A 14,373-nucleotide genomic window follows, 5' to 3' on the forward strand; every position below is an offset into this window, starting at 1 on the left:
TGGAGACTTCTGAACGCGTGCTTCCATTTCCTTCAGTTAATTGTGCAAGGCGGGAGGAGCAGAGGGGCTGTGCTCAGCTGACCCATGAGGAGCAGGGCCCGGGAACGACACGGCCTTGTCCTGCTGGGGTCACTTGCACGGGGTGAGCTGCTGGTACGCACCACGCTCACTTTGTCCTCGTGCCTTCATCCGGTAACAATCCGTTGTACTTAGTTAGCCTTTCCTATCGTTGACCGATGTGAAAGTTGGACCACGTTGCCCGTTTCCTTGATGTGCTGTAACTGGAAGCACTGAGTACGAACCAATACAACGTGTGGCTGTCCGCACCGCAGTGTGAGCCGCAGGGGACCCTGAGCCCAGTCCTTTCCTTACCCGGAGTGAGGGCGGTTGGGGAGCAGGAGCCTACGGAGCTTTATTTTAAGCCGGGTGAGCACGGCCCCTTGCTGCCGTATGGCTCAGCATGTGCGATCTGCCCGGCAGGACCGGGAGGGCGTTGTGCTGCGGAGCTCCGTCTCATTTTCATACCGTTTTGCCGTAACCGAAGCCGTACAGGATCGGGGCCGGGCCAGGAGCGGCCCACGTGCTACCCCGCCTCCTCTGCGCATGCGCGCATTCGCCCCGCCCACGTGCCACCGCCACGCGGCCGCGCCTGCGTACTGCTGCGCCGTGACGTAACACCCGCGCGACGCCGGCGGAGGGGCGGGGGAGCGGGTGGGGGCGCGGAAGGGACGGGACAGGACCGGGCGGTGCGGGAGACCCCAGCCCCAACCCGGCCCGGCCGTCGGCCCGGCATGCGCCGCAGCGCCCGGGAACATGGCCCGGCGGAGCCCGCCGCGGAACGGCGTCGGCGGCCACGGTACGGCCCGGCCGGGCCTATAGCGGCGGGGGCAGCGCCACCTCCCTCAGGGGAGTGGGCCTGGGGGTGCTCGAGCGCCACCTTGCGGGCGCGGGGAGGGGTCGCTGGCAGTGCGCCCCCCTGCGGCGGGGCGGGAGACACCCGGGAGGGGCGGGCGGTGCGTTAGAGTTGGGGGGGGGGGAGCCTCGAGGGGCCCGGGAACGTTTGGTTCCGGGATGGGGCACCGCGGGCCGCGGCCGCTGGGGACGTGTCGTTGCTGTCTGTATGATGGGCGGGAGGGAAGGGGAAGAGAAGCTGCGGTCACGGGGGGAGTGCTGGGTGGTTTAACGTTGCTCCTGTGCTCAGAGGGAGCTGAAGCTCTCCTGTAGGCTGTTGTCGTGGGTTTTCGTCCAAAAAGTGTTGCAAAAAAGATGATCAGCGCCCAGCACTTCACTGTGTGGTTCCTGTGTGCCCCACGAGCACCAAAACCCCCCAGGGCAGCAGGAGGTGGGCGTCAGGGAGCGGCTGCCCCACCCGGCTCCTGCCGGCCCACGTCCTCTGCAGTTCCTCACCCGGTGGATCCCAGCTGTGTTCCATGAGCAGTGGGACTTGCATCCCTTGGAAAAACCCTCCGAGGAAGGGTGGTGTTAGCGGCCTCACCCTGCACAGCCCTGCAAAGCCTCTGTGAGCAGCGGGGTGGGAGCTGTGTCGTGCACACAGTGGCCCTGGGCTGTCTCCCTGCTGCCCACCTGGGGCTGTGCTGACCAGTGCCATGGGCAGGATGAAGCATTGCCCTTCCTCAGCCCCACAGTAAATGCTCCTGTGTGCCATCTGTGTATTTAACCTATGTGAAACCCACCCACTGTGTGCGTTATTCTCTCCCCTACCCACCTCAGAATCCCTCTGCTCTACAAAGCAGTTCCTTTAATAGCGGCTGACCAACACAAGGCTAACAGCTGGCAAGTTTGTGTTTGTTGGGAGGTAAGTCAGTACATTGTGATGCATGTAACTGGTCTAAACATGACCCTCCTTGGGATAGCTGCTGTCAGTAGCAATGTTCAGACTTCTCCCTGGGCTGATGGCAGCCAGGAGCTGCTGCCTGGCCAGGAATTGGAAGGAACATGAGGCCCAGGTCTTACGGAGTGCACGACACCTGAGCTGGGGCTGAGTCAGCCCTTCCTGGAGCACAAACAGTTGCAAAATGGCTCCGTGCTGCTGTCACGGTCCTGAGTGGAGCCGTGATCTGATGAGGGCGAGGAACAGCTCAGTGGTACTCAGCTCAGTGGTACTTCTTTGTCAGCAGGACACCCAGTGCTGAGCCTGTGCTGGTCACGGCCTGGGTTGTCCAGGATCTGTCCCAGCAGAGTATCTGCTGTGACATGTCCTGTTATCTTGCTTTGTGCTTTTCTTGCAGACTTTGACTCTAGGAAGAAAAGAAAAGTGGCTGAAATTTATCAGGCCCTGAACAGTGACCCCATTGATGTGGCGGCGCTCAGGCGGATGGCCATCAGCGAAGGCGGGCTCCTGACCGATGAGATTCGCTGCAAAGTGTGGCCAAAGCTGCTGAGTGTGAACACAGATGACCTGCCCCCACTTCCAGGTACAGGGCAGCCTGGACAGGGTCCTGATGAGAATCCTTCTGCCTTAGGTTTACTCTGTGTATGCTGGAGCACTTCCCATTGAGCTTACACGGAAAGGGACTCGTGCTGCATAATGAACACCGTAGGCTACGTGCTCTGTTTCGTGCGTAAATGGCAGATCAGGAAACAGAGGACTTCCTAAAACAATATTTCTGTTCTCTGGAGGTGTCATTATCTTTAGTGACAGCGCTAGAAACAGGTTTGCTTTAGATGTGGTTCTTGTGGCACCGTGTGGTTGGCTGGCATGTGTACGCCAATTGGTAGCAAGAAGTGTCAGACTGTTTTGGTCACTCTTTGGTGAGGACTGCTGGGATGGGATATGCTGAGGTGTCTGCCAGCTGCAGATGAAGCAGTTTGCATACAGCCTGCGTGATGCTTGGTCAGAAGAGAAGGAGGGGAAACAACTGCCTGATGTGACATCTGCATGGTTTTAAACCTTAGCAGTGCAGGAGCTTGAAGTCCCGAAGCTGTCACAGTCACTGCCCCCAGGGACAGATTCTGTTGTTGCTCCTGAATTTGTGGCCATTCAGAAGTGCACGTATCCCCACGTCAGTCAAGAGCTGAATTACACTAGGTGATCAGAGCTGCTGGAAGACAGCCTTGTGTTTCATGTGACAGCATAGGTAGTGTGCCAGCAAATTCTTTTCTCTTCTGTTAGAGCTCTCTTAGTTACCAGTGGGTGTTTGGTTTTTTTCCTCTGAATTATTTCTTTCAACCATTCTTCATGGTCTCCACAGCATGTTGTGCCTTGCTGTTGCTGAGTATGCTGTGGATTTCACAGCACGGTTGTGGAGCTAAGATATTTCCAGGAACTCTGGGAGTGGTGTCAGGTTAAGCACTTTAACATGCCTTGTTTAAATAAATAATAGTCTTGTTTCCTTGCACAGAATCCTTGTTTGTGCAGCAGTGAAAGTGAGAGGACAGGGCTGGTGTGTGACGTACAAAGAATGGGATGGGGGTGTTGTGTGTGTGCGTGGCCTCATCCTCCTGGCCCGTTCCATGGCCCAGCACTCTTCCTAGTACCTTTGCACTACTCCTCTTTAAGATGACCTACTTCCTCTTTTCTTTCAGCAGGAAAGGAGCTGCGGGAGGACAATAAGGATTACCAGCAAGTGTTGCTGGACGTACGCCGTTCCCTGCGTCGCTTCCCACCAGGTGAGAGGAGCTCACGGCGAGTGCCTGACCAGCACTTTAGAGAGACTTCTAGAAAGCCTTGTTGTGTCAGCTTACAGCTGCTTCTTTGCACAGTGGAGCTGTTCTGCAGCTGGCAGCTTCCTCCAGCCCCTGCCTGGGCTGCAGCTGTGGCCTGATGCTTTTTTCCCAACTTATGCTTCCCCGTCCACGTGAGCCCCTCTGCACACAGTCCTGTACTGCTGCAGCACAGAGGTGTCCGACCCTGCACAGCCCTCACCTGTTGTGAACAGGGTGAGATTAGGATTGATGGGGTTCTTGAGAAATTGACCGTTTGCTTCAGTGTATTTTAGACCAAGGATTATGCCCTAGGGGTGTGGAAGGCAACTCTGCTAGTGCTTAGAGCAAACTCTGGCTTACAGCAGTCCCCGAGTCACATTTCTCTCAGTGGTTCATGCTCCAGACTGAAGAGAGGTAACCTTTAGGAGCAGAAGGTTTCTGCAGTTGTTTAGTTCTGATGGGTGGCTGGTGCCTTGTTGTGCTATTTATAAAGCATGTAATCCAGCAGCTATCTAACTCTGCAGAGCAGCCGTTATTCCTGGCCAGTGCTTCTCCCTTCTGCTGTTTTTATTTTGCATAAACAGTTGATTCACTCTGATTCTCTTTTGCGTGCGGGGACTGCGTACAAGCCTGATTCCTGAAGGGTCTGCTGCTGCTTCGTTTGTTTGTTTTTGCCCTTGAATGGCAACCTCCTCCTGCCTATTTTTAGAAGCATCAGTGAAATGGGGGAAAAGGAGAACTTTGTCATTGCAGGATCTCCGCTGGGACGTTCTGCTTGGCTGTAGGGCATTTTCTCTGTTGACAGGGACTGCCAAAAAACAGCTGCAGCTGTGCATGGCAGGAGCAGTGTTTTTCCCGTGACGTCCTGTCCCTAAACACATGTTGTTAGCAGAGGACCAATATAAAGTTGTGGTGATTGAGGCCTCGCAATCTGATGCAGCTGGCACAGTTTCTGTGAAAACGCGTCCTGTTTAATTTTTTCTCGAGCCTTTGGGAAATTAAAAATGATTAAAATGTCCTCAGCAGTGCTGGATGTGCGGTGCAATTCACTCTTCACAGCGCTGCGCAAGCATCCATAAACCCTCCCCTGTCATCCACGGTGCCTTCCTGGCAGGTAGGGGCACTGCAGCTCTGAAGGTTAAGCAGGCTCACAGCTGGCTGGCTTCTCCAGGAACCTGGGTCTATTTCAGCTTTCTCCCTGTTGTACCACATCCTTTGTGATCACGCGGGTTGATAAATGTGCAGGCAGGGAGCAGTGGGTGATGCAGCCCGTCACACCAGTGCCTTGTCCCCACAGGGATGCCGGATGACCAGAGAGAAGGGCTGCAGGAGGAGCTCATTGATATTATCCTCCACGTCCTGAAGCGCAACCCGCAGCTGCACTACTACCAGGGCTACCACGACATCGTGGTCACCTTCCTCCTGGTGGTTGGGGACAGGCTGGCCACGGCTCTGGTGGAGAAGCTCTCGACGCATCATCTCAGGTACTCGGAGACTCAAGCAGAGGAGGGGAGCTGCTGCTGTGTGTCCTGTGCCTGTGGGGCAGAGGGGTGGCCTGTGCTGAAGCGGGTGCAGGAGCCTGCAAAGGCAGAGCCCTGGGTAGGGCTGGCTGCTCGGCACGTCCACACACAGGGCGTGCTGCTGGAGAGCAGCCCAGCCTCGTGATGGCACATGGATCTGCAGGGAGTTGTGCTCTGGGGAAGGGGTAACTGAGGGCTGTTGGTTAATTTGTATTATCTCTTGAAGATGAAAAAGCAACACACATGCATTATTCATAGTTCTCTGGCCGCATGTCCTGTCAGGGCCCCTCTGGCTCCTAGGGCTCAGCACAATGTTTCCCACTCAGCCTTTATAGAGCCTTGAGAAGTTCTATACTGAAACTGTGGTCTGTACAGCCAGTGTCCTAAGCCCCAGGTTAAGTGCCTTTCCTCTATGTGCATTAAAATGAGAGCAAGCCTTCAAGCAGGTGAGTGCTTTGGGGAGATTTTGCCTCCTCTCCCAAGTGACAAGCTGAAAAGGCTTTAGGGCTCATGCATACAGTGAAGAAAGAAGAGTCTGCTGACACCACTGTGGTTGTCTGGGTCCAAGTTTTCTGTGCACACGAGCTCTTTGTGACCCAAATGAGTAGGAAAGGAGCTGTTGCAAATAAACAGAGTTCCCTGGGACTGGGAGTCACCCTACCAGCAAAGCTGTTTATTGCAAGTACATTTATTTACTTTCTGGCTCGCTCACCTTGTTTCTTGACAGAGTTCTTTTTAAATCTTTTCTCAGGGATTTTATGGACCCAACAATGGATAATACCAAGCACATTTTAAATTACCTGATGCCCATCATAGACCAGGTGAACCCTGAGGTGCATGACTTCATGCAGAGGTACGCAGACATTCCCCTGGAGCCTCCTAGCTCTGCCCTGCCCCTCTCACATTACTGTACTTGGGGCCATTTGCACCGGCCTGTCCCTAGCACCACAGTGGCTTCTTCAGAGTGAGTCAACAGCTGGCTCACGGCAGCACTCCAAAGCCACGTGGCACCCTGCTTCCAAGCAGACCCAAACCTGTGCTGCCTATCCTGGGGGCTTTTAAATGATGGTATCTTCACCCCAGTGGTCTGTGTTGGAAAAGGTGGGGGTTGCATTGTCTTGCATTCCGTGTCATACAAAGCTGCCACAGCTGCTCTGTGTGCCCAGGTTTGGGGCTGCTGTTGCATCTCTGATTTGTTGCTAGCTCTGGGGATAATTGCCAGGTTGTGCAGTAGGGATGCAGAAGTGCAGTCTGGATAGAATAAAGCAGGAGTGGGGAGGTAAGTCAGAAGGGTCTGCGCAGAGCCCTTTTCTGGGCAACAGTCTGTTAACATTTTGCAGCCAGCATGTCTTTGGGTATCAAGCTTGCAAATTCCAGAACAGCACTAAGTTTCGGGGTTGAATCTGAAAAGCTGGCTGTGCTGCAGCAGTGTTTCCAAGCAGCCAGCAGCAGCTGACCTAACCCTGCTTTCTCTCTGCGCAGTGCGGAAGTGGGAACCATCTTTGCACTCAGCTGGCTCATCACGTGGTTCGGGCACGTTTTGTCTGACTTCAGGCACGTTGTGCGATTATACGACTTCTTCCTGGCCTGCCATCCACTAATGCCCATTTATTTTGCTGCTGTGGTACGTACTGGCTGGCGTGGTGGCAGGGGATGTACTGAGCCATTGCAAGGCACTGGTAGTTGGGGGCTGCAGAGAAGGTCTGGCAGTGCTGATGCTCTGCTGTCCTCTGCACTTCTCTTCCCATACGGGCGCTGTTTCACCGCAGCGTGTCCCCTGAGGAAGGGCAGATCTTTCAGACAGAAGTGAAATGTTTTTCTCTTCTGGCCCTGAAGTGTCAGTGAGTGACAGGGAGTTGTCCCCGTTTCCCTGGCTGCGCTCAGTGCTCTCTCTTCTCTCTGCAGATTGTGCTTTACCGGGAGCAGGAAGTTCTGGACTGCGAGTGCGACATGGCCTCAGTGCACCACCTCCTGTCCCAGATCCCGCAGGACCTTCCTTATGAGACTCTGATCAGCAGAGCTGGGGACCTTTTTGTCCAGTTCCCTCCATCTGAGCTTGCCAGGGAGGCGGCGCAGCAGCAGGCTGAGCGGTGAGTGCAGGGCGACCTCGTGCTCCCAGCGTAGGAGCGGTGCCTGGGTTCTGCACCTTGCCCTGGCCAGGTCTTGCTGCCTGGTGAAGACCTCCCTGTCCAAATAAGAGGCTCTGGGGCACCTCTTGAACCATTTCTTCTCTTGCAGGACCGCAGCTTCCACTTTTAAGGACTTTGAGTTGGCATCAGTGCAGCAGAGACCAGACACTGTGTTGAGACAGCGCTTCAGGGAGCGGCTCCGAGGGGAGGAGCGGACAAAATCCATTTTGACAAAGCCAAGGACCAACCGTTTTGTCAAGCTGGCGGTGATGGGGCTGACAGTCGCGCTGGGAGCAGCTGCCCTGGCCGTGGTGAAGAGTGCACTGGAGTGGGCACCCAAGTTTGAGCTGCAGATTTTCCCCTAAAGCCAGAGGAAGCGCTTTCCTTGTCGTCGCATCCCACGTCGACGTGGGATGTTTGGAAGGACGTGTCTGGAAACAACCTGTCTGAAGAGTTTTCTATTCTTGCTGCGTCCCGTGACGCTCTTGGCCTTTGTGACAGAGACTGATGGGAACCAGTCCAGCAGGATTGTTCCCCACGCTGACACTCGCCTTGCTTTCTCCTCCCCGTGCAGGGGCAAGCAGATGGACACTGCCACTGTACGGATGAGTCCGGCTCTTCCAGCCTTGTGCAAGTGACCACGAGTGGTGAGCTGTGCATGGGCTGTGCCGAAGCAATCCCGCATCCTCTCTTGGGGATAATCAGTGGGAGTGAGGGCAGGCGCTCATCTGGGAGAGTGTCAGGGCAGGGTTTGGCCTACTTGGGGGTGAGGGGCTTGTACATGCTCCTGAGGAATGAAGGAGCCCTCTGGCTCCGTATGGCTCTGGCTGCCAGGGCAGCCTGCCTTCTCCATTTGCATTCACCAGTGCTCTGACTCTTCTGTTTCCTTACAGGCAGCCTCTCAGTAGAACCAAACCTGTACCAAGCCCCTGTCAGCACCCTGCCATGAGGTCGTCTCCAGTGCATAACAATTTGTGATCCCACTTTCTTGTCTGTGGTCTGGTCAGCTTGCAGGGGACAGGTCCAGCGGGGTCCTCTGCTGGCAGCAGCAGCACGGTCATGTACCAGGTCAGTGAGGTGAGTCAAGCGTTGTTCATCCTGCCCATGCCAGATCACATCACCAGGAGCATTAGCAGAGCCGTTAACACTCGCTGCGGATTTTCACAACCATGGAGCAGACTCCAAAGGGCAAAAAGGCTTTTTCTACAGTTAGAAAGAGTTTGCACAGGACGAAAATCTGCTGTAGACATCTGTCATAATTCTCCCCCATCAGCCGATCAGATTTGGTGACACCCCTCAGCATAATACAGATGAGGGATTTCCCAGAAAGGCCATCCCAATGACACCATACCCCATCTGGCCCAGCCTTGCTGCTCCCTGCCCACCAGGAAAGCTCAGCAGCAAATTCTCCTCAAGAGCTCCGTATCCCACTGACACAAAGCCAATAGACACTCTATGCCTCTACCTCCCCTGAACTGCTAAACCTCCCGCAAGTGCCCTTACCTGCCCCGACTGGTTCCCACCCAGCTGCCTGCCCTTGCTGTTTTGTGCCCAAAGCCATCAAGCCATCCGTGCTGTGCCCAGGGGCTGCACACCTGAGAAGTGAACATTGGTTGAAGAGTTGCAGATTTCTGGTTAGAGAAGGAAATTCATGCCCTGCGAGGCTCAGCACCTCAGCACCCTCCTGTCCCTGACCACCTGTGTGCAAATTCATCACCACATCCGTGCAAGTTTTGGGTTGCCCTGTGGGCCCTCGTTCTCTGACGCAGGTTGGGAAGCAGGACCTGGTCCCTCACCCATGTTGGCATCTCCTGGCCATGCCACTTGCTGGTGCCAACACCAGGGCTCTCCCTGCCACCCCTGGGTGCTGGTGGCAGCCCGTGTAGCTCTGTTCCCGTGGCTGAAGGCAGAGTGTTTTCCTGCACACGTGGGGACTGGCAGTATGGGGCAGCAGCAGCCGCTGCCAAGGCAGCAACAGTGAGGGAAGCAGGCTGTGACTTAGCACTTTAGAAATCCGTGGTACCAGAGATTGTGGTGGCTGTGCCACGAGCTGGAGGTGCTGCGGGGGGTCCTGTCCCCCACCCTGGGCAGGGCAATGCCTGGGTGCCCACTGCCCCCAGGTGAGGGGTGTGTGAGGCCCTCCTGCAGCCCCCTGCTCTGTGCCCACCGTGCACTTTAGTTCCTGCATTGCCCAGGGGAAAGGGCCAGCGAGGTGATAGTCTCTCCGGGTGCTCCGGTGACTCTGTACAGACTTATACATACCTGTGTAAATGCAGATTTGTACAAACCCTATCACTGTAAAATAAACAGTTACTGAACGTTTCCCTCCCCCTGTGCTCTGGTGGCGTGTCCCATCCAGCAGCCACCAGGGCAGCGTGGGAAGAGGAGCAGGAGCCAGCGGGTTCCTTTGTGCTGCTGCCCTCCCTCTGCCCACGGCTGTGGAATGCCAGCACGCGCTCTTGCCCTTGGCTCTCCCGGCCTTCCCCATGCCAGCGGCACAGCCGGCAGCGCAGGGATGGAAATAGCCTGACCTGGCTGCCCATTGTGTGCCTGGAGCTGGCTGCCCGGCCGGGGGGGAGATCCCGCACTGCTGGGCACCGTGCCCCTCCGTGGTGTCCCCACGCTGTGGCCAGGCTCCGCACGAGGCCGCTGGCCGTGTTCACCAGCTCGGCTGGGGTTATTTTTAGCCTGCTCTGACTTCCTCTCGAGGAGCAATTTTCCTAACGGTGCCCTCAGCCTTTTGGGAGGAATATGAAAGCAGCGGCCCCTTCCCCAGGGAAGCAAGGAGGGCTGGAGGGTTCAGCGGGCTGGAGAGCTGCATTCGGGTGGGCTCCGTCCCCGGTGCTGGCGTAGGGCTGCTCCCAGCTCGATGGGGGCCTGGGGGGTGCGTGTACTCAGTTGTCTTCACCGAGGGAAAGAAAATGATCTCAGGTGCTGTGCAACAGCCTCGGGCGTTGGGGCAGTGAGGGGCAGGTGGGTGCGTGTCTGTGCCTGGGGGTGCATGCTCTGTGTTGTGACAGCCCTGCCCAGCTCTGGTGCACTGCTGCTGCAGCGCACATCCCCCACGTGCGACGCTCGTGGCCCCGGAGCTGAACTTCAGCAGCAAGAACAGCCCACGGCCACACATCTTTTATTCACCCCGGAAAGAGCAAAATGAGGGAAACCAAGGCGAGTGCGGAACGTCTGCTCCCTGCCAGGTGCTGCAGTGTGGATGAACACGTGGTGCTGCGGGGCAGGACGCTGTGCTGGGGGCAGAGCTCAATGCCACCAGCTCCCACCGCACGCACCAGGCGGCATCGGGAGTCGTGGCTGGGGCCGTGCCTGTCCCCACAGCTGGTTGAGGAGCAGCTGGAGGAGCTGCAGTCCCCTGCTGGGCTGTCTCAGGTCAGGACCCGGTGGTGGCCGTCGGTGCTCAGGTCCTTTGCAGATGGGGAATGGCGCTGAGTGCAGCGAGTCCCCGTGGCACAGCCGGGATCCAGGGTTGGGCAGCTGGGTGCCAGGATGGGATCCAAGGTGGGATCTGGTTGGGTCCGGGCTGGATCTGGGCTGAGATCAGGCTGGGTCAGGCCAGGATCTGGGCTGTGCTGGGCAGCTGCCTGCCCCATCGCATCCCATTCCATCCCATTCCACCCCATCCCATTTTCACTGCTGTTGTGAGCTGGGTTGCAACACCCTGACCCAAGCAGCCTCCCCTCCTCCCACCCTGCCACCCCCCCACCCACGCAGCCTGGAACAGGGGATTTCCCAGCATTTTACCTCGCAGCAGCAGCAGTGCACCCAGCCTCACACCTCCTGCCGGGGCTGGACACCATGGAGCTGGGAGGCACCGAAGGGCACAGCAGGGCCCTGGGGGCTGCCCTGCAGGATGGGCGACAGCTGCTGCTCCACTTCTCGGGGGCAGCGTGGGGCCCACCTGTCTTGGCCCAGCACGCAGCAGAGCAGCCCCACAGCACCCAGCGCCGCGGCCGTGATGCACAGCGCCGTGCCCAGCAGCCGGCACGTGACCAGCATGTGGTTATAGTGCACGGCCTGCACATCCAGCACCACCAGCTCCTCTTCCCTGACGCCCTCCAGCCTGGGGGGCAGCAGCCAGCCGGTGGCCAGGGCAGCCACCCCCGCCAGCAGGAACAGAGTGCCCGTGGAGAAAGTCACCTGGGAACAGGAATGGGGGGCAGGGGTCAGTGCCACACAGGGACAGGTCACCCTAGAGGAGTGCGTGGCAGATGTTGGGGTGCCGTGAGTGAATGCACCTCACACAAGATGAGAGGGAAGAAAAAATTGGGGGTGGGGGGGGTCTCTTACCTTCCTGATAATGGAGGGCCACACACCGTGGGGATGAGAAGGTGAGGACTCATCTATGTCCCCATCGGAGCTGGCCCCGGTGCAGTCCTCGTAGAAGAGGTGGAGGTAGGAGCGCACCCCGTACCACTTCCCCTGTGCCACACTGGGGCCGCGGCTGCAGCTGCAGGAGGGCTCCAGGGCGGGCATCGGACCTGGGGGTTCACGGTGGGGGTGACACATCACCAGAGCCCTCCCCACAGCTACGGCACCCACAGGGCTGAGCCAGCTCCCGCCCTCCCCTGGGCACAAGGCAGGGGATGGGTGCTGGTTCCAGATGTGCCCCCCTACCCATTTTGGGGAGCACTGAGAGGGACTCCCCGCTTCTGCCTGGGACAGCAAAGCCCTTATCCCCATGGGACACAATAGGGGAAGGGAGACTCCGTGCCCGGCCTGTTCTGGGACAGACTCAGCGTTGTGTGGGCAGGATCAGGACCCGCATCAGCCCACCCGCAGCACCCAATGGCCGGCAATGGGGATGGAGGGGCAGCGGTGGGGAGAGACATGGCCACCACTGTGTCCCCACAGCTGGGGGGCTGCTGCCTGCAGGGACGTAGCCACCGCATTCAGAGCACCGCGTCCCTCCCCTCCACCATAGGGACATTGCCATGGGAACTGCCTGCTCAGCCCTTCGTCACCGCGTCCCCGCAGCGTGGTGTGTGCGCGAGGGGGGAGGCGACGCGTGGGACCCTTTCGGTGCTGGGCTGTGATGCTGAACAAAGCCCGGCTCCGGAGAGGCCTTGCCGGGGGGAGCAGCAGCCCCCCATCACTGGGGTCATCCTGTTGCCACCCACCTCATGAAGCCACAGGGTCCTTCTTGCATGCAGGGGTGCTGCCTGGGTTTGGGGGGAACCCTCATCCTGCACCCCCCCACACGGCATCACCTCTACCCGCTCCCTGCTTACCTGGAGGGGGGATTTAGCACATCCTTCCCTGTCCCAGTGCTGTCACCAGCTCGCTCCGCTGTCCCTGTCTCTGTGCGGGATCCCACAGCCGGGACCCAGTGATCCGAGGCAGCGCTGGGCACTCTCCCTGCTCCAGGGGGGCTTGGGGCGGTGGGGAGGGGGCAGCGCGAGTCCTTGCTGCACGGCCGAGAGCCGCCACCGCCTGTGAGCTGCTGCTGTGTGTGACTCAGAGCGGGGCTGGCGGTGGGGGCACGTGGCTGTGCAGGCAGCACTGGGTGCTCAGTGAGGCCAGGCCGGACCAGGAGCATCCCAGTGCACCGCTGTGCCATGGGGTCTACATGCAGGAGCCCAGTCCCACAGCTGAGGGCTGCCATGTGTCTGGGTCACAGCCAGGCTGCTCAGGGCTGCTGGGGTCGCAGGCCAGGGCACCTCCATGTCCCACAGAGGGTGTTGTCCTGTGAGGCTGGGGGGGGGGGGGGATCTCAGCAGGGCCAGCCCAGTGCCCGGCCCCTCCCCCAACAGGGATGGGAGGGCAGGTGGTACCCTGGGATGCTGTGGTACCCAAGGATGCTGCAGGCTCCCTTGTTGCCATGGCAACAGCTGGGGGGGGGGGGGGGGCAGTGATGCAAGTAGTGTGTGCCCTCCCCCCCCCAGGCCCCATCCTGTGGGGCTGGATCGGTGCCTGCTGCCATGCTATGCAGCCCATGGGGCTGTGCGGGCACACGCGTGCGTGGAGCACACACACAGAGCACACGGTGCTCATGGATGCACAGCGTGGTTGTGCACACACAGGTACAGCCTGCGTGGGTTGGTAGTGGGACCCCAAGGAGCAGTGTAGGATCCATGGGTCAGTAATGAGACCCCACAGAGCGGTGTGGGACCCTCGGGTTGGTACTGGGACCCCATGGAGTGGCGTGGGAGCCACTGAGGCTGAGCTGGAGCTGGGTTCTGGCCCTCAGAGCCCCACATCCCCGGGGGGTTCCCGCGTTCTGTGCAAGCTGGGGAAGGTGTAAGCGGCGCAGGAGGAGCTGGAGCCACGTGGAGCAGACCAACACACTTTATTCCATAGTCACAACATCGGGATAACCACTAGCCGAGCTTCCACACCACCGGCCCTGGCCGTGCCGTCGGTGTGGCCGCGGGTGGGACATCCCCTCCACCAGCCCAGGACAACAGCTGCAGGACCCCTCCCCAACACAACCAAAGGAACCCCGAGTGCTCGCGGCAGCTCCGGCCTGCTGGGATGCCGCCAGGGCGGCTTCTTCCTGAGAGAGGTTTGGTTTATTTATTTATTTTTATTATTATTTTTCACTTATTATTATTATTACGATTCGCTTTGTCTCTAGTGATGAGGATGGCGCACGCACACTCGCTCGCACACCGGGGGGAGTTGGGGGGGGGGGGGGGGGGGGGGGGGGGGGGGGGGGGGGGGGGGAGCTCGGCGGGACGGACGCGGGGGCTCTACGCACTACAACCACACGGCACAGAACATCCACCGGGGGGGCCACGACGGGCGGGGGGGACGGGGACCACGCGCACGGTGTTGTGCTTGAGGCCGGGCTCGGCGGGGAGGGGGGGCTGAGCCAGAGCCTGTCCTGAGGAAACGCCGGGGACGCAGCCCCTCACCGTGGCCTCGGGCCTTGCCGGTATTTGGGGTTCGGGTCCCCGCGTGGGACGTGGCGGCGGTAGGGGGCTCCGGTGCCCCCAGAAGGCAGCGAGGTGCTGGGTGGGAGCTGTGCGCCGGGGAAGCCCTTCAATGAACCCCAAAGCCGGTTTGTGCGTGGAGCCCCTCGGCATTTGGCTTTTCTGCTGGGT

The 14,373-nt window shown here is 58.9% G+C and overlaps 2 protein-coding genes across 3 annotated transcripts; one reads left to right on the top strand and one right to left on the bottom strand.

Annotated features, from left to right (window-relative positions):
- Positions 679 to 9,639, top strand: TBC1D20 (TBC1 domain family member 20). 2 transcript variants are annotated; one of them, XM_021416413.1, is made up of 8 exons: positions 679 to 856; positions 2,250 to 2,435; positions 3,547 to 3,630; positions 4,964 to 5,150; positions 5,938 to 6,039; positions 6,669 to 6,810; positions 7,092 to 7,276; positions 7,425 to 9,639. In XM_021416413.1, the coding sequence occupies exons 1-8, from the start codon at positions 814 to 816 to the stop codon at positions 7,678 to 7,680; spliced, it is 1,185 nt and encodes a 394-aa protein (XP_021272088.1). In that variant the 5' UTR covers positions 679 to 813; the 3' UTR covers positions 7,681 to 9,639. The 2 variants fall into 2 exon arrangements, with proteins under 2 accessions (XP_021272088.1, XP_021272089.1); XM_021416414.1 differs by having other exon boundaries at positions 3,550 to 3,630.
- Positions 10,604 to 13,140, bottom strand: NRSN2 (neurensin 2). Its single transcript, XM_021416418.1, is given in 5 exon segments — positions 10,604 to 10,861; positions 11,072 to 11,233; positions 11,235 to 11,467; positions 11,618 to 11,808; positions 12,559 to 13,140. Coding segments are annotated over 4 exon segments (747 nt in total). The 5' UTR covers positions 11,804 to 11,808; positions 12,559 to 13,140; the 3' UTR covers positions 10,604 to 10,695.

This window comes from Numida meleagris, chromosome 19, assembly GCF_002078875.1.
Source record: "Numida meleagris isolate 19003 breed g44 Domestic line chromosome 19, NumMel1.0, whole genome shotgun sequence".
Taxonomy (NCBI): Eukaryota; Metazoa; Chordata; class Aves; order Galliformes; family Numididae; genus Numida; species Numida meleagris.